Here is a 22845-nt window from a genome sequence, read left to right on the forward strand (position 1 = left end):
GAGGTTAATGGGCACTGAGGTTAGCACGCCATAATCAGGGTTTATAAAAACTCCCCTTGATGACATCATTGAATTAGAAGCTAGTTGCTGATTGGCTGACACGCCATCAGTCCTATCCACTTGCTGTCATGTTGTTTGACAGCCCTTTCACCCTATAGTTATGATCGTTCATCAGCAAATCAAATTCCTTGATGCAATGTCTACTTGTGAGTGGTTAATTCCTTTATGACATATGTGCGCAGAGAATCCTCCGCCGACACATAGCGCACAGGCGCTCAGAGATTCATTGCCTGCGCACTAAATCCTGCGCGAATACTTAGTAAGTTTTTCATGCCGGTATTCCGTCACATATGTGTCACTGCGCACAAGAAGCTGCGCGAACACTTAGTCATACACATGTCGTGCCATCATACATATCACTGCGCACAAGGAGCTGCGCGAACACTTGTTCATATGGATATCACCTTACTATATGTGAATTACTGTGTACAGAGGCTGCGCGAACACTTAGTTCTTATCCATTGTGTCTAGATAATTCTTACAGTAAAGTATAGTGCATCACTCTTCTTATTAGGATACTAAGACATACCCCAATTTAATAGGTAATAGGAATCATAATCTTCAATTTATTCATATACTAAAGGACATAATGATGATAGTATATGTGACTATAATATCGCAGGCAATGAATCTCTGAGCGCCTGTGCGCTATGTGTCGGCGCAGGATTCTCTGCGCACATACGTCATAAAGGAATTAACCACTCACAAGTAGACATTGCATCAAGGAATTTGATTTGCTGATGAACGATCATAACTATAGGGTGAAAGGGCTGTCAAACAACATGACAGCAAGTGGATAGGACTGATGGCGTGTCAGCCAATCAGCAACTAGCTTCTAATTCAATGATGTCATCAAGGGGAGTTTTTATAAACCCTGATTATGGCGTGCTAACCTCAGTGCCCATTAACCTCTTGACAAAGCCAAGTCCAGCAGCGAAACATGTTGAGGGGGGCTGAGCTTTGATTTTAAATATCAGTGTTAGCTCCTACATTGGTTGTACACGCTGCAGGTGTACACCGATCATAAATACGGAGAGTGCTATATAGCAGCTATTACCTCAGGAGCGGAAAAACACTGTATCTTTTAAATTAATGTGTGCTTAATTTAGATTTAATAATAAAGTTTTGGGAATATATGGGAAATTAGGTTACTTTGGGTCACTTAGGTGACCTATAGGAATTAAACTTGAGTATCAACCCGCCATATATTGGTCTACATATGGCCAAAATCCCAAAACTTGGCCTCCTCACGCTGAAGAGGCCTTCCAGTCCCTGAAAACCGCCTTTGCTTCTGCTCCTGTTCTTTCCCGGACAGATTCTTCCAAGCCATTCTATCTTGAAGTGGATGCATCCTCGGTGGGAGCTGGAGCGGTGCTAACTCAGAAGTCATTCAGAGGCAAGACCATAACTTGTGGCTTCTTCTCTAAAACCTTTTCTTCCACAAGAAGAATTACACTATTGGGGACAGAGAACTGTTGGCAATTAACCCCTTAACAACGCAGGACGCATATTTACGTCCTGCGCCGGCTCCCGCGATATGAAGCGGGATCGCGCCGCGATCCCGCATCATATCGCGTCGGTCCCGGCGCTAATGAACGTCCGGGACCCGCGGCTAATACCACACTTCGCCGATCGCGGCGATGTGCGGTATTAACCCTTTAGAAGCGGCGGTCAAAGCTGACCGCCGCTTCTAAAGTGAAACTGAAAGTGACCCGGCTGCTCAGTCGGGCTGTTCGGGACCGCCACGGTGAAATCGCGGCATCCCGATCAGCTGATCGGACACCGGGAGGGCCCTTACCTGCCTCCTCGGTGTCTGATCGGCGAATGACTGCTCCGTGCCTGAGATCCAGGCAGGAGCAGTCAAGCGCCGATAATGCTGATCACAGGCGTGTAATACACGCCAGTGATCAGCATAGGAGATCAGTGTGTGCAGTGTTATAGGTCCCTATGGGACCTATAACACTGCAAAAAAAAAAAAAAAAAAAAAGTGTTAATAAAGGTCATTTAACCCCTTTCCTAATAAAAGTTTGAATCACCCCCCTTTTCCCATAAAAAAAATAAAACAGTGTAAAAAAATAAATAAATAAACATATGTGGTATCGCCGCGTGCGTAAATGTCCAAACTATAAAAATATATCATTAATTAAGCCGTACGGTGAATGACGTACGCGCAAAAAAATTCCAAAGTCCAAAAAAGCGTATTTTGGTCACTTTTTATACCATTAAAAAATGAATAAAAAGTGATCAAAAAGTCCGATCAAAACAAAAATCATACCAATAAAAACTTCAGATCACGGCGCAAAAAATGAGTCCTCATACCGTCCCGTACGTGAAAAATAAAAGTTATAGGGGTCAGAAGATGACATTTTTAAACGTATAAATTTTCCTGCATGTAGTTATGATTTTTTCCAGAAGTGCGACAAAATCAAACCTATATAAGTAGGGTATCATTTTAACCGTATGGACCTACAGAATAATGATAAGGTGTAATTTTTACCGAAATATGCACTGCGTAGAAACGGAAGCCCCCAAAAGTTACAAAATGGCGTTTTTTTTTTCGATTTTGTCGCACTATGATTTTTTTTTTCCGTTTTGCCGTGCATTTTTGGGTAAAATGACTAATGTCACTGCAAAGTAGAATTGGCGACGCAAAAAATAAGCCATAATATGGATTTTTAGGTGGAAAATTGAAAGGGTTATGATTTTTAAAAGGTAAGGAGGAAAAAACGAAAGTGCAAAAACGGAAAAACCCTGAGTCCTTAAGGGGTTAAATTAGCCTTGGAGGAGTGGAGACATCTTCTCGAGGGTGCTCCTCACCCTGTGACCATTTTCTCGGACCATAAGAACCTAGCCTACCTCCAGTCTGCTCAGAGACTCAATCCCCAACAAGCCCGTTGGTCCATCTTCTTCGCCCGCTTCAATTTCCAGATTAATTTCCGCCCCGCTGCCAAGAACATCAGAGCAGATGCCCTTTCTCGCTCTTCTGATGTGGTGGGCGACGTACCCTCTCCTCAACACATTATCCCACCAGAATGTCTCATCTCGGTTGCACCTGTGGACTTGCAGCTTCTTCCCCCGGGTAAGACCTATGTTCCTCCTCGTCAGCGATTACAAATTCTCAAGTGGGGTCACGCTTCCCTCTTTGCCGGTCATCCTGGGATTAAGAAGTCTCTTCAATTAATTTCCCAAAGATATCGGTGGCCCTCGCTGGAGAGAGACGTCTCGGAATTCGTCCAGACCTATGCGATCTGCGTCCGTGACAAGACTCCTCGTCAGAAACCTGCGGGTCTTCTTCTGCCTCTTCCTGTTCCGGAGACCCCTTGGTCGTTCATCGCCATGGACTTTGTCACTGATCTTCCCTCCTCCCATGGTATGACGGTCATTTGGGTTGTGGTGGACCGATTTTAGAAGATGGCTCACTTTGTGTCCCTGCCTGGTCTCCTGTCCGCGCCTCATTTGGCGAAACAGTTTTTTCTACACATCTTCCGCCTCCACAGTCTTCCCAGACACATCGTCTCTGACCGTGGGGTGCAGTTCATTTCCAGATTTTGGCGGGCTCTCTGTGGTCAGCTCGGGGTCAAGCTGGACTTTTCTTCCTCGTATCACCCTCAGTCCAATGGCCAAGTTGAATGGGTGAACCAGATTCTGGGAGATTATCTACGCCATTTTGTGTCCTCCCGCCAAGATGATTGGTCGGACTTACTCCCGTGGGCAGAGTTCTCTTATAATTTCACACAGTCGTCCGCCTCCAATAAGTCTCCATTTTTTGTGGTTTATGGTCGTCATCCTCTGCCACCTCTACCTCGGACCTCCGCATCCTCTTCTGTACCAGCTGTAGAGGACCTCCTTCAAGACTTCTCTTCTATTTGTCGAGAAACCCACTCATCCCTCCTCAAGGCCTAGTCCCGTATGAAGCTCCAGGCCGATAAAAGTCATAGAGCTCCTCCGGAATTCAGTCCCAGTGACAAGGTGTGCCTCTCCTCAAAATACATCAGATTTAAAGTACCAAGTTACAAGCTGGGCCCTCGTTACTTGGGTCCCTTCAGAGTCAAGAGCCGCATTAATCCGGTGTCCTACCAGCTCCATCTTCCCCCCTCCCTCAGAATTTATAACTCTTTCCATGTCTCCTTTCTCAAACCCGCCATCTTTAATCGCTTCTCTCCTAAACTTCTTTCTCCCACCCCTGTCACTGGTACCTCAGATATTTTTTCGGTCAGAGAAATCCTAGCTACCAAGGTCGTTCAGGGGAAGAGATTTTTTTTTGGTCGACTGGGAGGGCTGCGGTCCTGAGGAGATGTCTTGGGAGCCTGAGAATAACATCTTGGACCGCAGTCTCATCCTCAACTTTCTTGGTGCCAAAAAGAGGGGGAGACCTAAGGGGGGGGGTACTGTCACAGTGAGCGCTCCGGTCCGGAGCACCCGCTGCCTCAGCCCTCAGTCCGGGATCCCGGCGTCTCTCGGTCAGTCGCACTGACCGGGAGCGCGGGTTCTACAGTTTCAGGGACGCGGCTGGTGTGGCGGCTGGGTCCCGCTCAAGCGCCGTGTCCCTGCCCGACTCACCTGTTCCTCGGCGCGCGGCTCCCGGCACTCCTGCATCCTGGCGCGCGCGACCCTGCTCTCTAGGGCGTGCGCGCGCCAGCTTCAGTAAATTTAAAGGGCCAGAGCACCGGTTATTGGTGCGCTGGTTCCTCACCTCCCACTGTGTCCTTCTTACATAAGCTGCCTTACCCTTCCTGCCTTGCCGGATCTTTGTGCCTTGTGCTTCTGAGAAAGCGTTCCCTACTGTGTTGTTTGCCTTGCCAGTTGCCGAACCCATTGTTACCGTCTCCTCGCCTGTGAACCCTTGCCACCTGCCCTGACCTCTGCTACGTCCGACTACGCTCTTGCCTTCTCCCTGTGTACCACGCCATATCAGGAGCCAGAGAGGTCGAGTTGTTACTGGGTTACACGACCTGGTAGTTACCGCCGCAGCAAATCCATCCCGCTTTGCGGCGGGCTCTGGTGAAGACCAGTAACTGCTTAGAACCGGTCCTCCAGTACAGCCCGTGCCATCGCCTTTCTAGTCCAGAGGATCCACTACCAGTCCTGCTGGTTCGTGACAATTATTTACTAATGAATGTATATTTATTGCACCTATTGATGGTAATCTTCTCATATACCTATGAGAATAGAACCATAGCCATACTTTTTAAATGGGGTTCTTCCCATTCTGGAGGCCACCGTAAAAATGAACATGTCCATTCTTTCAGCAGAATACAGAGAAAAATTACTTTGCAGCAAAAAAAACACGCAGAACATTTTCGGTACATGTGAACCGGTTTTCAGCAGCCACATTCACCTGTATTGTAATCATGTTGTCATCTGATTTTGAGGTGTTTAATCCAAGCAGAAATTCAGGTCAAATCCAATATATGTAAACACCCTAAATGTTTTATGCTTGTTTATTGTTTTACTAATCTTTGATGTATAAAAGCAAAACTAAAAAAAAATTATACAAGTGTAGTAAAACAAAACAAGTAGACATTAACTCTTTCCAGATTATATTCCAGAAGCCACTATTGGAGTAAATATCCCTTTATCATGCTTTGCTGCCTGTGACTGCCAGACGTTCTGCAGCTTCTGGTGTAATCTGTCACACATGAAAAAGAGAAAAAAAAAACAATTTAATTTTGACAGTGCTGTTTGATCATTAACTCACTGCAATGATGGCAAACTGCAAATCAAAGGCAAGGCAACAATGCTCAAGATGTCTCTGCAGGTCTCTTACAAGACCATTTTTAATTGTCCTGTGACAAGGTTGATGGGGCCTGAATGGCATTAGTATAGAAATTGTATTTCAATGTGGCAATATAGTAGAGCTCATAGGCTATGGACAGTTGGCGGGGGCACAAGGGAGCAGTGGGGTGGTTTCATGGTTTAACTGCTCCCTTGTGCCCCCGCCAACTGTAGAGCTGTCCTCAGGAGCTTGGTGGAGCTCTTACGGGGGTCCTGGCCTTTGGACCACAATTGATGGTATCACTTTGTGTGATGGAAATAACCTTTCAACAGCAAAAAAAATAAAATAACACATATACGTATGTTGCAAAGAGGGTGTCCTTGCTACAGCCTTGTCACAAACTGTCAGTATGTGACATAGTAACAGTGGAGAAATCCTATTTATAGCATCTGATAAAATTTATCTGATCATTTTACCCCAATTATTTAAACAACATTTGTATGAAAAATCTGACAGAAATGACTGTTTAATTATTTATTTTAAAGCTGTTTTTCCAATACACTGTATTGGAAATATAAAAAAGCTTAAAGAGTACCTGTCACCAAATAAAACTCTCCCCTTCCCAGTGCCTATTTAGGGCTGTCAGCAGTTTTTCCAGCACAAAACTGCTGACAGACTCTATTTAACACTGCTGCTTACAGTCCATTTTTCGATCACAATAAATAGAATAGTATACAGTTAACTATTCAAATCTTTGTTGAAGTGCAGTGGTTCTTGTAAATATCTTTTCACTTTTTATAAAGATGTGGAGATAGTTTTAAATAGTGAAAATGAATAGTCAACATTATTCTATGTTTATTCCAGCATACCTTTGTATACACATTGCTCAAACTCATTACTCCAAGTATTTGTGAAAATCACGCAACTCATTTCTAATTTATATATTTTACTAAAGGCGGCACTAGGTAAGCAGGAGGATTGTGTGTATGAATGTAGCTGCTGCAGTCATGCATATTTGACACATACCTTACAAGTCTTGTAATGGTTCATGGCTTTTAATGGTGCTGAGGCAACAATTTATTTTCTTATTTCACATAGTTATCCAAATTTAAATTAAAACATGGTAAATGCCGACAATGCACATTTTAATCCTTGGATAAATCCGGTGCTAATTGTTAATCCATCATTTTTATTTTTGTGTTTGCAGTTCGTGGCACACCCCAATTGCCAACAGCAACTTTTAACAATCTGGTATGAAAACCTCTCAGGATTACGGGAACAGACTATTGCCATCAAATGTTTGGTTGTGCTGGTCGTCGCCTTGGGACTGCCATTTCTCGCTGTTGGTTACTGGATTGCTCCATGCAGCCGGGTATTGAATTCCTCATCATTTATGATAGCTTTTAAAACCTAGAATAAAGGGGTATTCTGGCCATAGACATCTTATACCCTATCAAAAGGATAGGTGATAAGATGTCTAATTGTGGGGGGCCCGCTGCTGGGACCCCCTGTGATCTCCGTGCAGCACCTGCATTCTATGCCGGGTTGCTGTTCCAGTCTCGGAAACCTCTGTGTTTCCGTGGCTGGAGACGTAATGTCACACCATGCCCCCTCGTGGTGTCATGACATGCCCCCTCCCTTTATGTCTATGGGAGGGGGCGTGACGGCCGTCACGCCCCCTACCATAGACATGAATGGAGGAGGCATGGTGTGATCGTGGAGATCGCAGGGGGTGCCAGCGGCAGACCCTTTGTAATCAGACATCTTTTCTCCTATCCTTTGGATAGGGCATAAGATGCCTATGGCCTGAATAACCCTTTAACACATTCTGTTCACTGAATGGGTTAAAGGGTAGGGTAAGTCTATTTATTGTAGAACTTTGTATGCCTTTAATAATTAGAACATTTTGACTGTGGCTGAGTGAGAGGGTCTGGAATGCCACTTTTCTTAAAATGGTCAAACACTGTACATTTTACACCTTATATTGAGAGATTTGCCAAACCTGTGCAGAGGAATAGTTGACCAGTTGCCCATAGCAACCACTCAGATTGCTTCTTTTATTTTTTAAAAAGGCCTCTAAAAAATAAAAGAAGCTATCTGTTTGGTTCTATTGGCAACTGGTCAATTTTCCTCTGCACAGGTTTTAATAACAACACAGTCCATAAATGACATGCCAGAATTTCGTCACATAGCTCCTCTCAATGCTGCAGGTGTCTCAGCAGATGGTTTAGGGTATGTTCGCATAACATATTTCCCCCTAGCAGTGGCAGAAATCCTGAGGGTAGCTTGGGATCTCTTCCATGTACTTTAACTCTGCGTATTTTTATCACAGTTTATGGAATCCTGGACTTTAGATGCAATTTTTATGTGGAATATACATGGAATATGTGACAGTGTGACACCTGGTACATATGTTAGGCTAGATTCACATTGCATTTGCATCCGACCTGGGTTCCGATCGGCTCTTTTTTTTTTTTTCTTGAGCCAATCGAACCCTGAAATGGGTCAGATGTAAACGGCTACTGTCAGGTACTTAAGGCCCCCCATTCACTTGCATGGGGCCCATTGGTGATCCGGCAATTTTACAGGAATCTAGTGTAGAAAAAAAATTGTGCTTGCACAGTTTTTTTTCTCCACTAAATTTGACGGAACTGCCGACAGAGCTCCACCTTACAGAGCTTGATGGCAGTGTGAACAAGGACTTAAAGAAGTAGAATTTAAACACTGTAAACTTTACTTGTTCATTCTTATAAAATAATGTTTTGGACTGTTCTTACTCATGGTATAACCATACTAAATTGCAACAGCACCCAAATAACAACAAATAGCTATAGGGGATTGGGGGGTACATACCACCAGAAGGGGGGGAGGGGGCAGACACCAATCCCTAAGTAACCCTCGCTATAAATTAAGAGACCTGTGTTCACCTGCAGCTGAAGCAAAAATTTACATATTAAACCTACCAAGAACTAAGGTTGCAGCCAATTGTACACAATGAAAAGTCTTTATTCTTAAATCTGGACAGACAAGTTAAAAACATCATAAAATTTAAATAAAAAAAATTAAGATTATTAAAATAAGCAATATTAAACTATTAGGGGATAATATGGTTAATATTGCTTATTTTATTATATGCTTAATGTGGTATAATATCAGTTACACAGAGATACTGATTTTAATTAGCCTGTTATACACACCACACAGATGTGTCATTTGATGTACATGCTATGAATTTGTCCTTATATTTTTCTATTATGAGCTAACTAAATTATGTGCCGTGACCGCCCTCATGTTTTTCTGTTTTCACCATTATTATCATTACCATTATATATTACCATTATCTTTATATGTAATTTTATGATGTTTTTAACTTGTCTGTTCATACTTTTAATTGTGTACAATTGGCTGTTGTAACTTTAGTTCTTTGTAGGTTTAGTAAATTGCAACAGCAGAATATATAAATGCACTAATTAAATAATAATACATAGTTAAATTAAATTATAATACATAATACAATAATACACAGGTCATGTGATCGAAGGTGTCAATGTGAAGCATCAAAAGTCAGAAAGAATAGGAAATGTTGACTGGTTCCTACATTTAAGTCTATTTGAATAACAGGTGTCCAATCATACAGGGGCAGTTACAGCAAAGGTCACATGTATATTTATTTTACTTATTTCTTGTTTCTTTAGCATAGATATTTTAAGTTACAGACCCAAATATGAGTATTAAGTTCTCTATATGTAATTGGGTTTAAATGCCATCCAATGTTGCTTTTTCTGTTAAATGACTGTTCACACCAAGCTTTATTTGTACTTTTATCTGTAAGGCACTTGCAAGTGCCTCCTTGTAAAGATAAATTAAAGTTCTCAAATTTTATATACTACTTGGGACCCAAAGGAGGTTTCTTTGGTGTGCTCCAGGTGATCCATGTTGTTTTATCAGGCTTCCACTTAAAGTTGGAGCCTCAGTCCTACCTGGATGAGGCAGCTGTCCACCTTGACAGACATCCGCATTGTTGAACAGAGCTCTGAGCAGGAATCCTAGTTTGATGTTTGTGGGCTGTATGTTCTGTAATTGGTACATTGTTTGATTAAAGTTATATATATTTTTTTAATAACTGGCTTCAGAGAGTGTAAACGGTGAGTTAATCTGAGATTTAAGAACCACATACAGTTAAAGAGAAACTGACAGCTGGTTCACCCGCACTAAACCCAATACACAGGGTTATAATGTGGGTGAACCAGTTTAAAATGAGATATAAATTATCTGTATCCTTAGTCTGGTTCTGGAGAAAGACCTGTTCTTAGCATTGCTGATATGTTAATCACTAGCTGGAGAGGGGATCTGGCATACCCAGCATTCCTGACTCCATGTCAGGTCCACCTCCATTGCGCAAAGCCAACGATTAAAGTAGTATTGTGGCTGGACATTTTAAACTCCTATTGTGCCCGGGCTGCAAAAAGTAACGAAAAAAACATTAACTTACCTTCCACCGTTACCCCATTGCACCACTATCGGTCTTCGGTCCAACGGTCCTGGTCTCCTTCGAACTTCTGTGTGACCGGATCATCACACTACAGTCAGCGTATCACCAGACACAGCGATGTCCCACCTCGGCCGATGATAGGCTGACCGCAGTGTCATGTAAGGAGCCTGGGTCCCGCCTACTCCCTGCTGCACGGGCTCCTTACATGACACTGCACTCAGCCTATTACTGGCAAAGGTGGTACATCGCTGCGGCTGGCAATACTCTGACCACAGTGTGATGATCCTGTCACACAGAAGTAGGAAGTAGACAGGTCCTGTAGGACCGAAGACCGATAGTGGCGCAACGGGGGAAGGGTGGAAGGAGAGTTAATGTTTGTTTTGTTACATTTTGCAGCCCTGGGCACAATACTCTTAAACATGTCAGCAATAGCAGCCAATAACAGGTCTATCTCCAGAACGGGCCACAGGTCCCGCCCGGTAAGTTATACCTTATTTTCTACGGTTCACTTTAAACTTGTGTATTGAGTTTAGTGTGAGTGAACTGGCTGTCAGTTTAACTTAATTTTTTTTTAATTATGCTCTCTTTTCTTAATAGTCATGTTTTAATAGTGTAGCCACCGACTAAGGATTGTGAAGGGGGGTACAATATTTTCTTGTATATTTAAAAGGAAAAAAAAGTTTGACCTTTTGCAAAGCCATGCACATCTGTTGTATAAAGCATGGATAGAGTCCAACACTATTATTTTTTCTTATTGAATGTAATACTTTTTAAAGGTCAGTAGCGGCAAAATGCTATTTGAGTGCACTAAGACACTGAGAACTTTCATGCATGTCTGACTTTTGTGCGCACACTTTTAGTTCCTTTAAACATAAAGGGTTTTCTAGCTGTCAGTTAAATTGATAAGAACATATAGTCTTGGCTGATATATATATATATATATATATATATATATATATATATATATATAATATTATATATATATATATATATATATATATATATTGTATTTGGAAAGTTTTCAGACCCTTTCACTTTTTTCATTTTGTTATGTTGAGGACTTTTGCTAAAATAACATTTCTAATTTTGAATTCTAATTCTAATTCTGCATTCAATACCCCATAATGACAAAGTAAGAACCTTGCCTAAGTTTTTCTTCCAGCACACAGCCAAGACAGCACAGAGACAGCTTAGGGACAACTCTGTAAATGTCCTTGAGTGTCCCTTCCAGAGCCCAGACTTGAACTGAATTTAACATCTCTAGAGAAACATAGCAACCTCTTCCACCAACAGTCCCCATCTAACCAAGAGAATCTGCAGAGAAGAACGGCAGAATTTTGTTTATTTGAACACAAAGCTACAACATAACAAAAATGTGAAAAAATGAAAGGGGTCTGAAAACTTTCCAAATTCACTGCGTGTTAATACATATATAACCACATTTCTTTCTTTCTAGTTAGGCAAGGTTCTCCGCAGCCCATTCATGAAGTTTGTGGCACATGCTGCATCATTCATCATTTTCTTGTGCCTACTCGTCTTCAATGCTTCAGACAGGTTTGAAGGCATTAAAACTCTACCAAACATCACTGTCATTGAATATCCAAAGCAGATTTTCAGAGTGAAAACCACAAGGTTCACATGGACGGAAATGCTCATCATGGTATGGGTTCTAGGTAGGTTTCTCTTCTTTCATGTTCCTTTCATTTAACTACAAACTGTACCTCTGCATCTCAAACTCAATAACCCACTGGCTTCTGTTTGTAATAAGAAAATAGAAGCCATTTGAGTTTTCAAAGAATGATTTATAAGAAATCCCAAGAACTGTTATTATTGTGTAGATCTTGTTCATGGGGTTTTGACATGGAGGCTAAGTGATCAGCACTAAAAAAAGAATCAGAGAAAACTTACTTCACCAGCAGTTTACTGATGGGCAGATTTCCAATTGACCTCTTTATCCTTTAAGCATTATTCTTTTACTTCCACTTGGAAAATGTTGCATCCTTGTAGGGAAAAATAAACCTCTAATGAATGATTTTGTAGACAAATGTGCACACAGGCATAGTTTTGTGATAGGGGACATTTGTCCATATTTTGGCCATCACCTTATGCTATATTGGGAGACAAAAAAGTGACCGGAGCTCTTCCATGTGAAGGATCACCAGATAAATAGGTAAAGAGTATAGTGAGTATTATGTGCACCTTGTATAGTTGTGCAATAAACGAGGCACAACGCTCACAGAGTTTAACAAAGATCACACCGAAGGTGCTCCACGGCTGCTGCAAGCTTTCCACGCAAGGCTGGCATGCAATGGATACTGGATGAGGCACAATAAAATGGTTTGGAAGTAATCCCTTGCTGCCAATTCTCAGGAACAAGGTAAGAGCAAAAATAGATAACTTGTAAACTTTTATTGAAACATACAACGCGTTTCAGGGCCGAGATGGCCCTTTCATCAGGCATCTGAAACGCGTTGTATGTTTCAAGAAAAGTTTACAACTTATCTATTTTTGCTCTTACCTTGTTCCTGAAAAATGGCAGCGCAGGATTACTTCCAAACCATTCCATTGTGCCTCATCCAGTATCCTTATGCTATATTGGGCAGGCTCAGATATTTCACTTTTGATTGAATTGTAACCCTTTAAAAGGTCAGAGCTTGAATTATTTAGAATTGTTGAAACATTAAGTACATATGATGCATTGAAGATGTTGAGCTCTTTGCTTAAGTTAGCTTGTTCGGGAAAGGAAAATTTATTTCAGAATGTAACTGCCGAGAATGTCTTTTTGTTTCTTCAGGAATGATGTGGTCAGAATGTAAGGAGCTATGGCTGGAAGGTCCCAGGGAATATGTACTTCAACTGTGGAATGTTCTGGATTTTGGAATGCTCTCCATCTTTATTGCAGCATTTACTGCAAGGCTCCTAGCTTTCATACAGGCTTCCAAAGCTCAACAGTATGTGGACAAAAATATCCAAGAAAGTGACCTGTCATTGGTCACACTTCCTCCTGAAGTGGAGTATTTTACTTACGGTAAGAACCTCACAATTTCTTAATTTCTAACTGGCATATAGTATTTGTGTTTCATGTCAATCATATATGTGTATATATATATATATATATATATATATATATATATATATATATTATATGTGTGTGTGTGTGCGGCCATGCAATGACACAATGTGTGCCAAGGTGTCCAGTCTCTTCTGGTTATAGTACTTTCAAGATAAAGACTCTTCTTCTGTATCTATCATTGTCCCTTAGCCTAAATTCACACACTCTACAAACATGTACAAATTATATGCACGTATCGGTTCCTATGGGCAACTGGGCAACTTTTCCTCTGGACGGGTTTTGATAAATCTCCCCCACTGAGCACATTTTACTGTTTGTGCAGATAGGTAAATTAGTGCAAAACCCTTATCACCACTACGGAGTGCTTGCTAAAGTTATCCATAACTTTCTCAAGAACCTGAAAAAAAGTAGACATCATGTGACTTAGAACATCCTGTATTTCCATGTGCTGCTGTCAGTCCCCTTCCTGCTACTCCCGATTCAAGAGAGGCCTTTATGTTTAACAGCAGCTAGTGGAGCCTTCTGTCCAGCAAAGGAAAAGCAGAAATGACAGGAGAGGAGAAGGTATACAACGTGCAACACGGAGGGATGGTTCAATGGAGGAGCTTCAACTCTGTACTCCCTTCTTTGTTTATTCCAAGACTGTGACTAGTAAAAAATATTTAAATAATCCTAATCTTTTATAAACTAAGAGGGATTATTAAGGATTACAAAAACAGAGCTGAATAGCACCACACCTGTTCTCAGGCTGTGTGTGGTATTGCAGCTTAGTCCTGTTGATGTGAATGGAGCCAAGTTGTAATAACACACAAAACCCGAGGATGGATGCAGTGCTGTTTTTGGAAGAAATCACTATTTTTTTCTTTTCCTGGATAACCCCTTTAAGATGTATATTCTAATAATGTCTTTAGCACAGACAGTTATGATTCTGCAGTACTACTTGTGATTTGTGGAGCAGCAGTAAAACAGAGATGATACCCCACACTTCACTTATCCAGAGCAAGAATGACAAGAAAGCATACACATCACTGTGATCCATTCTGCACTGATCAGAAAAGTGTTTTTACCACCACAAGTTAAAATGAAGTGAATGAGAAGATCATGCACTGGGAGGTTGCCCTAAATTCGGTCCTATATATTCTGTATTGCACTATAAGCCATCAGGCTCCCAGTCCTCAAAACACTTGCAATGCATGAAGCATTTCTGTTTTTTATGTAAAATATGTGATATCACATTTAGACCCTTCTCACTTTGGGGACATTGCTGCGTTCCTTTAACTTTACCATGCTCCTGACAGGCAAATCTGTTATGCTGATCTGCTTGGTATAAAACCAGAAATCTCATGGACCCATTATACGTGAATGAAATCAGATCTGTCATTATTACCATGTAATCACTAGGTACAAACAGCGATGTTATACAACACTGAAATTTTGAGTGCAGTTGGAAGATGAAGTAATATTACCAATTTAACATTAAGTAAATAGACCACGTCAGACCACTCACTCCATTTCCTGCATTAGCCCCTATTACGCTCCCTGTAATTTAATAACATGATGTGATATACGACAGGGACCGTTTATCTAACTATTGATATCTGAATCCAGGATTGTTTGTTTTGTCCTAGATGTATGCTTTTCATGAATCACAGCGTGCAGCAGACCCTCCGAGTAATTATTATGTTAATAAATCACAGACAATATATTTCCAGTTCCTTACGTTGCTTGTCATTAGACTGGGACACAAGAACACCAAATGGAAAAGCTTGTAATTAATCAGAGCGCTCTCGGCCACGCGGTGTGACATTGATTCTGAGCACACAATGAATTGATCAAAGCTTTTGACTGCTTCTTGTTTTTATTTTTTATTTTTTTGCTAGTAGAAGTAGAAGGCTGCTCGCTATCTGTATGTACACCCGGGAGATAAGCAGTGAGCAGCTGAGCATACTAATATAACAATATACGGAACTGTAAGCATTGAATGTTCTCTTGAATGGCAGGATTTCACTTCATTGTTTATGAAAGGGTCAAAAAACGCTCAGTAATGACCAGATAGATCAAATCCAGCTACAGCTACTCTGCACAGTTATTCCCATAGTGCAGTTGTGGTTTGTAGTCTTGTCTTATAAACAGATTAATTATATGAGGTCGGGATATGAAGACAGTTTACAGGTCAGAATGTGAGGATGGAAAATAAAGACGGCATATAAGGTGAAGATATGGCTGTCACTTCACTGTGTAGCCTAAGTTTACACCAAAAATGGGTGCCACATTTTAGTGCATTTTTTGCCCTGCACTTTATTACTGAAACCACATCTCTACCTCTTTGAAACACATAAAAAATGTGGTGCATTTGACAATTTTATTGGTGCAAATTGCACCCGATTTTTGGTGCAGGCAGTATTATTTATCTCCTCCAGTTATCATTTTTTATTTTTTATATCTACATATCTGCTTTATCCCTGCTGTGGATTTACATATGGGTACACTATCCTATGTTAACCCCTTAAGGACCAGGCCCATTTTGGCCTTAAGGACCAGACCAATTTTATTTTTGCATTTTAGTTTTTTCCTCCTTGCCTTCTAAAAATCATAACTCTCTTATATTTCCATCCACAGACCCATATGAGGGCTTGTTTTTTACATCACCAATTGTACTTTGTAATTACATCACTTATTTTACCTTAAAATGTACTGCACAACCAAACAAATTTTATTTATGAAAAATTAGAAAATTGAAAAGAAAACCGCAATTTAGCAAATTTTGGAAGGTTTTGTTTTCACGCTGTACACTTTCCGGTAAAAATGACATGTTTTCTTTATTCTGTGGGTCAATATGATTAAAATGATACCCATGTTATATGCTTTTCTTTAATTGTACCGCTTACAAAAAATCTCAAACTATTTGAACAAAATTTGTGTGTTTGAAATTGCCCTATTTTGACCATCTATAACTTTCTCATTTCCGTATATGGGGCGATATGCGGGTTCATTTTTTGCGCCATGATCGGTAGTTTTTATCAGTACCACATTTGCTTAGGTTTTACTTTTTAAACATTTTTGGGAATAAAATGTAACAAAAAAGCTGCAATTTTGGACTTTTTTTTTTTTTTTTACGTTTACGCAGTTCACTGTACGGGATAATTAACAATATATTTTAATAGTTCTGACTTTTTCACACGCAGCAATACCAAATATGTGTATTAATAATTTTTTTATGCTTTTTTGGGGGTAAAATGGGAAAAACGGACGTTTTACTTTTTTATTGGGGGAGGGGATTTTTCTAATTATTTTACTTTTTTATTTTACATTTTGTTACTTTTTTTTTTACACTTTTTATGTCCCCATAGGGGACTATTCATAGCAATCATTTGAATGCAAATACTGTTCAGTGCTATGTATAGGACATAGCACTGATCAGTATTATCGGTAATCTTCTGCTCTGTTCTGCTCGATCTCAGACCAGAGCAGAAGACCCCAGGAGACAGCCAGAGCCAGGTGAGGGGACCTCCGGCTGCTATGCTGGATGATCGGATCCCCACGGCAGCGTTTCAGCTGATCCGATCATCCATTCAAAGTACCTCACTGCCGCAGATGCTGTGATCTCTATTGATCACGGTATCTGAGGGGTTAATGGCGGACATCCGCACGATCGCGGATGCCAGCCATTACTGGCAATCCCTGGCTGCTGATAGCAGCTGGGACCGGCCGTGCATGACGCGAGCACCGCTCCGGTGCTCGCGATCATGGCGGCGCGTAAATGTACATCATAGTTCGTTAAGTACCACGTCACCATGAAGTACATTTACGTCCATTGTCGTTAAGGGGTTAAAGCAACCTAAAATAGATTGTTTTTAAATGAACACTGTTTCCTAGGTAAAGTCACTAGTATGGTTTTCCCCAAAAATATTTTTATTTTTTTCACGTGTGGAATTTTTTACAATACACTTTTACAAAAAAATTTTACACCAATATATTAGTATACTGTACTATACCGTATGTCCAAACTGTACAAACATTTTCTCTAAATTAAAAATAAATTCAATGGTAAATATAGATCCTTAAGTTGTTCTCTTCTGCCAAATTGTAAAAATTATATTTAGCAATTTCTGTATTATATGTGTTGCTGGGAAATGTTGGTGACAACTCATATTGAAGAAATTACAATTTTCACATGGGTTTTTTCCTTGCTTTCTCAGACTCCTCTATGGGAAATCTGCTGAATACATCTTATGATCCAGCATAACAAAGCAGATTTGCTGTTAAGAATATTCTAATTGTTAACAGGAGGTTGAATGTATCACTTCAGTTTATGATGCAGTCCCCCTGCAAATGTAAAATAAGTTACTACCAGTATGTTCATTAGTGGTTGTATAAGATATGTTCACAATTAAGAGTTAAAGAGTACCTGTCACCAAACTAAACTTTTAATATATTGTTCCCTATGTAATTATAAAACACTTTGCTATTTACTTGCTGTTAAAATTCTCAACCTTTATATGTTTTTAATGTGATTGAAAAAACAGCCACTAGGTGGCTCTGTTCTGTTCCCTGCACAGATGAAACAGTTAGTTTAGTCTCCTCTTGGACTGGCAGGAGACCAAACTTAGGAAGTGCATGTGGGGCACAGAGAGGCACAGCTCTTGCATGTTTCAGTGATGTTGTGCCTGCTGGGGAACACCCACTTTCTCCTGCCAGGAGGTCACACAATGTGAGCAAGGGGAAACCTTCCACCAAAGATTGGGTATTTTATAGCAGTGACACACATATACCATGCAGGGCTTCTGAGATGGGATTATCTAAACTGCTATGATGCCTTTGTCTAGGACAGTTATTAGATATCCCAGCATTCAGAATGAGTTGCTTTTAGTTCAAGGTCCTATTTCTGATACCTTAGTGATAAATAGGATAGAAAGCATGTTCTTGTTTCAATATCACTTCAGGAAAACATACTTTTTAGGGCTATCTTCCCTACCTTTAGTAATTAAAAGGGGTAATCCTGTTTAGAAAATCTAGGTTTCTGATCAGTGCATCTGATTGCTGAGCCTCCACCACAATCTCCTGTAGGGCACTTTGTCTCTCTTCGCGCACAGAGCAGGGGTCGACATGCCCTCTCCATGCATCTTTATGGAAGAGCCTGAGATACATGAGCACATCAGCCTGTGTATCTCCGACTTATGTATCTCAGACTCTCCCAAGGAAAGCCAAAGGGCCGGACAGGAGATTACAAGGGGGTCCCAGTGATCATCTTCCCTCAATCAGACACTTATGCCCTATCCTTTGTACAGGGGATATATTTTCCTAAATGGGACTACCCCTTTAAGGTCTACCAATTCAACCAAAACACACATTTATGTTGATTCTATTATCAATAACCAAACAAGTTAAACTGTACCTGTACTCTGTTGGACACAGAGTGGAGTGGACACTGTAGATGCAGTTTTATGTGTATACACAGTAGTGATATTCTCTGCATTGAGTTATGTTGCCGTTTTTAAAAAGATGATCCCATTTGTTTTATTTGGCTAAAAGAAGCTATCATAGACTACATCAAATTATATAGCTCGTTGCCCAATGATCATTTATCCAAATTCTTCAACTTACTCATTGGATGTCAATGTTATTTCAGTATACTATGGGGAATATGTCTGGGAGCCCCCATAGAAATATTAAAATTAACCACCCTTGTCAGTAGTGATTGACGGCTGGCTGCATACATATATAGCAGTCCATCAATCACTGCTGACAGAAATGGGGTTGCATTACTTCCATGAATACAGCGGCCTCATAACAGAGTCTGCTGTGCTGTGATAGCTGCTGTTAGCTGAATAGTACAACAAATAATGGACCATTTGGCTAATGGTGGATATTAGGGCAGATCCACTTTAACTGTATGGTGCAGCTATGAAAATGTTGTAAATTGTTTAGTGTCTGGTCATTCCTTAGTTTATACATTGACTGTCTGACATTATCCGGCTTTTGATATCTGCCGAAATTATACACATGTTTGAAATGTCATGATATTTCCCTAATTTATAATGGAGCGCTGTAATGAGACACAAGCTGCCCCACGGGAACGGGAAGAATTCTAAGCAACACGTTCCTTGTTTTCCATAAGGCATTTAAAATCCACTGGGTTCATTTGACAGTAAACATCATGAATACTCGGCACTGTCATTTTACACTTTGATGTTTTCTGAAATTCTGGTGTTAGGACAAGAAGCCATTTGGTCACAGAGAGAAGATAAATATGTTACAGTGTAACTCTGGATACAGAATGAAAGTGAAGTCTTTAAACAATATCTTTATAACATGCAACAAGTAATTTTCTACATTTCATTATGTTTGTAATTTCTATTTACCTTGTACCGGTATATATATATATATATATATATATATATATTAGGGATGTAAGAAAAAATCGATTCTCGCGATAATCGCGATTTTTCATTTGCCGATACAGAATCGATTCAAAATATTTTTGAATCGATTCTTTTAGGGATGTGGAATTTTTAATAAAACGCACTTTTCTTACCTGCCAACGAGCCCGCGGAGCTCCGGTACCGGTGTTCGGTCCCCGGGCTGTATTCTTCTTACTTCCTGTTAGTCCGGCACGTCACATGGAGCTTCAGCCTATCACTGGCCGCAGCGATGTCCCGCCTCCGCTGGTGATAGGCTGAAGCTCCATGTGACGTGCCGGACTAACAGGAAGTAAGAAGAATACAGCCCGGGGACCGAACACCTGTACCGGAGCTCCGCGGGCTCGTTGGCAGGTAAGATAAAGTGCGTTTTATTTTATTTTGCAGCCCGGACGGGATAACATAAAAAAAAGTGTGCACCGGAGTACTAGATCGCCGCTGTCAAAGCTGACAGCGGCGTCTATTGGGATCTATGAATGCTCCCAGGTGGGCGATATATCGCGATGTATCGTCACCTAGACGGTATCGCGATATATCGCGATATATCGAATCGCCACACTGGTATCGCGATTCGAATCGAATCGCCAAATTCTTGGCGATTCACACCCCTAATATATATATATATATATATAAGCTCTATAAAGTAAGCAAAGATAAGTAGTTTTAAATTACTCAATGATTTTTCATTATACCATGGGGAGCATATCTGGGAACCCCCATAGAAATTTTAAAATGAAGAAAGATGTAACAACAGACATATAATACTCCAGGCCTTATACAATCTATAATTTAGTGAATTTCAGCAATGGCTCACAAGCAGGGTATCATGTATGCTGCAATAAAGAAATAAAGATTGTGCACAAAAATATAAACCGGAGGTGGGAAACCTTTTTTGCTGCACACCCCCCCCCCCCTCCCAGAATGCATTGCTGAATCTTTGTTACATTCAGCACAATCTTGCACTTACAAGCAAAATTTAACTGAATATTAGGGAATGTGCAAGCTCTTGTTCTACCTAGTGAGATTTCACTGTTATAACCATAGGATTTTGTGCGCTTTTATGGCTCACTGGCTGCCCGGTTTCCTACCCTCTTATAGACAGATGTCTCCGTTCTGAAGCCTTACCACTTTTTAGCCCATTTTGAGATGCTGGGGGATACCTTATCACTCACATAAAAACAGGGAGGAATAATTTGCTTGGGAATTAAGCTGGATGTAAATCCTCATAAACTATGTAGAACAAAAATAATCCCTGTTAATAAGAAGAAAACATTATGAAACTTTCTAGCACGTTTAGAAGTTCTTTTTTGGGCAGATTCCACGTCATAAAGATTGTAATCTTTCTTAAATTGTTGTATGTCATGGAAATGTTGCAGTCTTCTGATAATAGATCATAACAAATGACCTGAAGTATTGAAAAAAAGGAACATAATAAGTGCATTACAAATGTAATGGGTGGGATGCCAGAATCTTTCCTTGTATACATGCAATTGACAGGCAATACAATTACAGTGATTCCTTTTACATTGACATACAATAGACATACCGTTTCTCTCTCTCTCTCTCTCTCTCTCTCTCTCTCTCTCTCTCTGTCGATTTTACAGCACTATTAGTTTTACAGTTATTTTTAATAGGGCTGGGTGGTATACCGGTTCATACCGAGTACCGAAATTTTTGTGCTGCTCGATATGAATTTTAACCCATACCGCAACACCGGTTTGGTCCCTCCCCCTCGGAATGAATGAATCAGCCCAGCGCTGCGCTGTCCCCACATCAGGGAACTAATCATATGTTGCCTGCGAGCGCTGTTCTGCCCCCCCCCCCCCCCAATTAATTATCAGCCTAGCGCTGTCCCCATCAGGGTACTACTCACCTGCATGCGCTGCTCTCCTCGTCCTGTTTGTTGCGGCCCCGGCGCTGACACTCTATACCAGTGGTCTTCAACCTGCGGACCTCCAGATGTTACAAAACTACAACTCTCAGCATGCAACATCTGGAGGTCCGCAGGTTGAAGACAACTTCTCTATACTGTGCGGTATCCCTATGCCCGGGCTGCAAAAAATAAACAAAATAAACTTTAACTTACCTCCCGTTGGTCAGGTACCAGCTTCATCTGCTTCCTAGGGAATGGAACATCGGACAGCCGTCATCCTATCACCGGCCGCAGCGATGTTCCGCCTCGGCCGCTGATAGGCTGAGCCCACTGTCATGTAAGAAGCCGGCCAGAGCTCCTTACATGACAGTGGGCTCAGCCTATCAGCGGCTGAGGCGGAACATCGCTGCGGCCGGTGATAGGCTGACGGCTGTCCGATGTTCCCGTCCCCAGCATAAGGCCGACGTCGGAACATGCGTTAGTTTATTTTGTTTACATTGTGTCAGCGCCGGTGTGGTGAGATTTCCGAACCCAAGCAAAAACCGCAACAAACAGCACGAGGAGAGCAGCGGGTGACATGTGAGTATTTACCCTGATGGGGACAGCGCTGGGCTGAAAATTAATTGGGGGGGCACAGAACAGCGCAGCGCTGGGCTGATAATTAATTTTTTTGGGGGGGAGGAGGAGGAAGAAATACCGTTATATACCATGGAACTGCCGAAAGTTACAAAAATACCGTGATACACACCTTTGCTCATACCGCCCAGCCCTAATTTGGATAATATTATTACATGTACATAACCACAAGACTATTTCCAGATCTTCAGAACAATTCTTTTTTTTTGTCCGGTTGAAGGCTAGTGATTCACTTTCTACCCTCTGGGAAACTCTCAGAGTGAAAACCATCACCACTCTATATATTGAAAGGCATCTTACTTACAGATTTCATTAAAAAAAATAGGGAAATATTTGCCCACTGTCAGACTTTAATGGGAAATTGTTTCCTACAAGTTTATATATTTGTAATACTACATTTATAAAGATGCATCATATTTCACACATCTAAACAGAAAAAAAGCAATCCTCAACACATTCTCTTGAGAAAAGCATTTACTGGAGCTCATGGAGTTGCTTCTGAGGGGTTTGTCAAGCGATACAGACCTTTTGGCCACTGAATGAGAAATATTTTACTGACAGGTTTGATATGAAGGC

At 41.0% G+C, this 22845-nt stretch overlaps 1 protein-coding gene across 3 annotated transcripts in view; it reads left to right on the top strand.

Annotated features, from left to right (window-relative positions):
- Positions 1–22845, top strand: part of TRPC3 (transient receptor potential cation channel subfamily C member 3) — a 260568-nt gene that overhangs the window by 169281 nt on the left and 68442 nt on the right. For all 3 annotated transcript variants that reach the window (XM_056564160.1, XM_056564165.1, XM_056564176.1), the window contains 3 exons: positions 6984–7148; positions 11725–11941; positions 13063–13296. In XM_056564160.1, coding sequence (XP_056420135.1) covers positions 6984–7148; positions 11725–11941; positions 13063–13296 — 616 coding nt within the window. The remainder of the gene's footprint in view (positions 1–6983; positions 7149–11724; positions 11942–13062; positions 13297–22845) is intronic.

This window comes from Hyla sarda, chromosome 1 (genome assembly GCF_029499605.1).
Source record: "Hyla sarda isolate aHylSar1 chromosome 1, aHylSar1.hap1, whole genome shotgun sequence".
Classification (NCBI taxonomy): Eukaryota; Metazoa; Chordata; class Amphibia; order Anura; family Hylidae; genus Hyla; species Hyla sarda.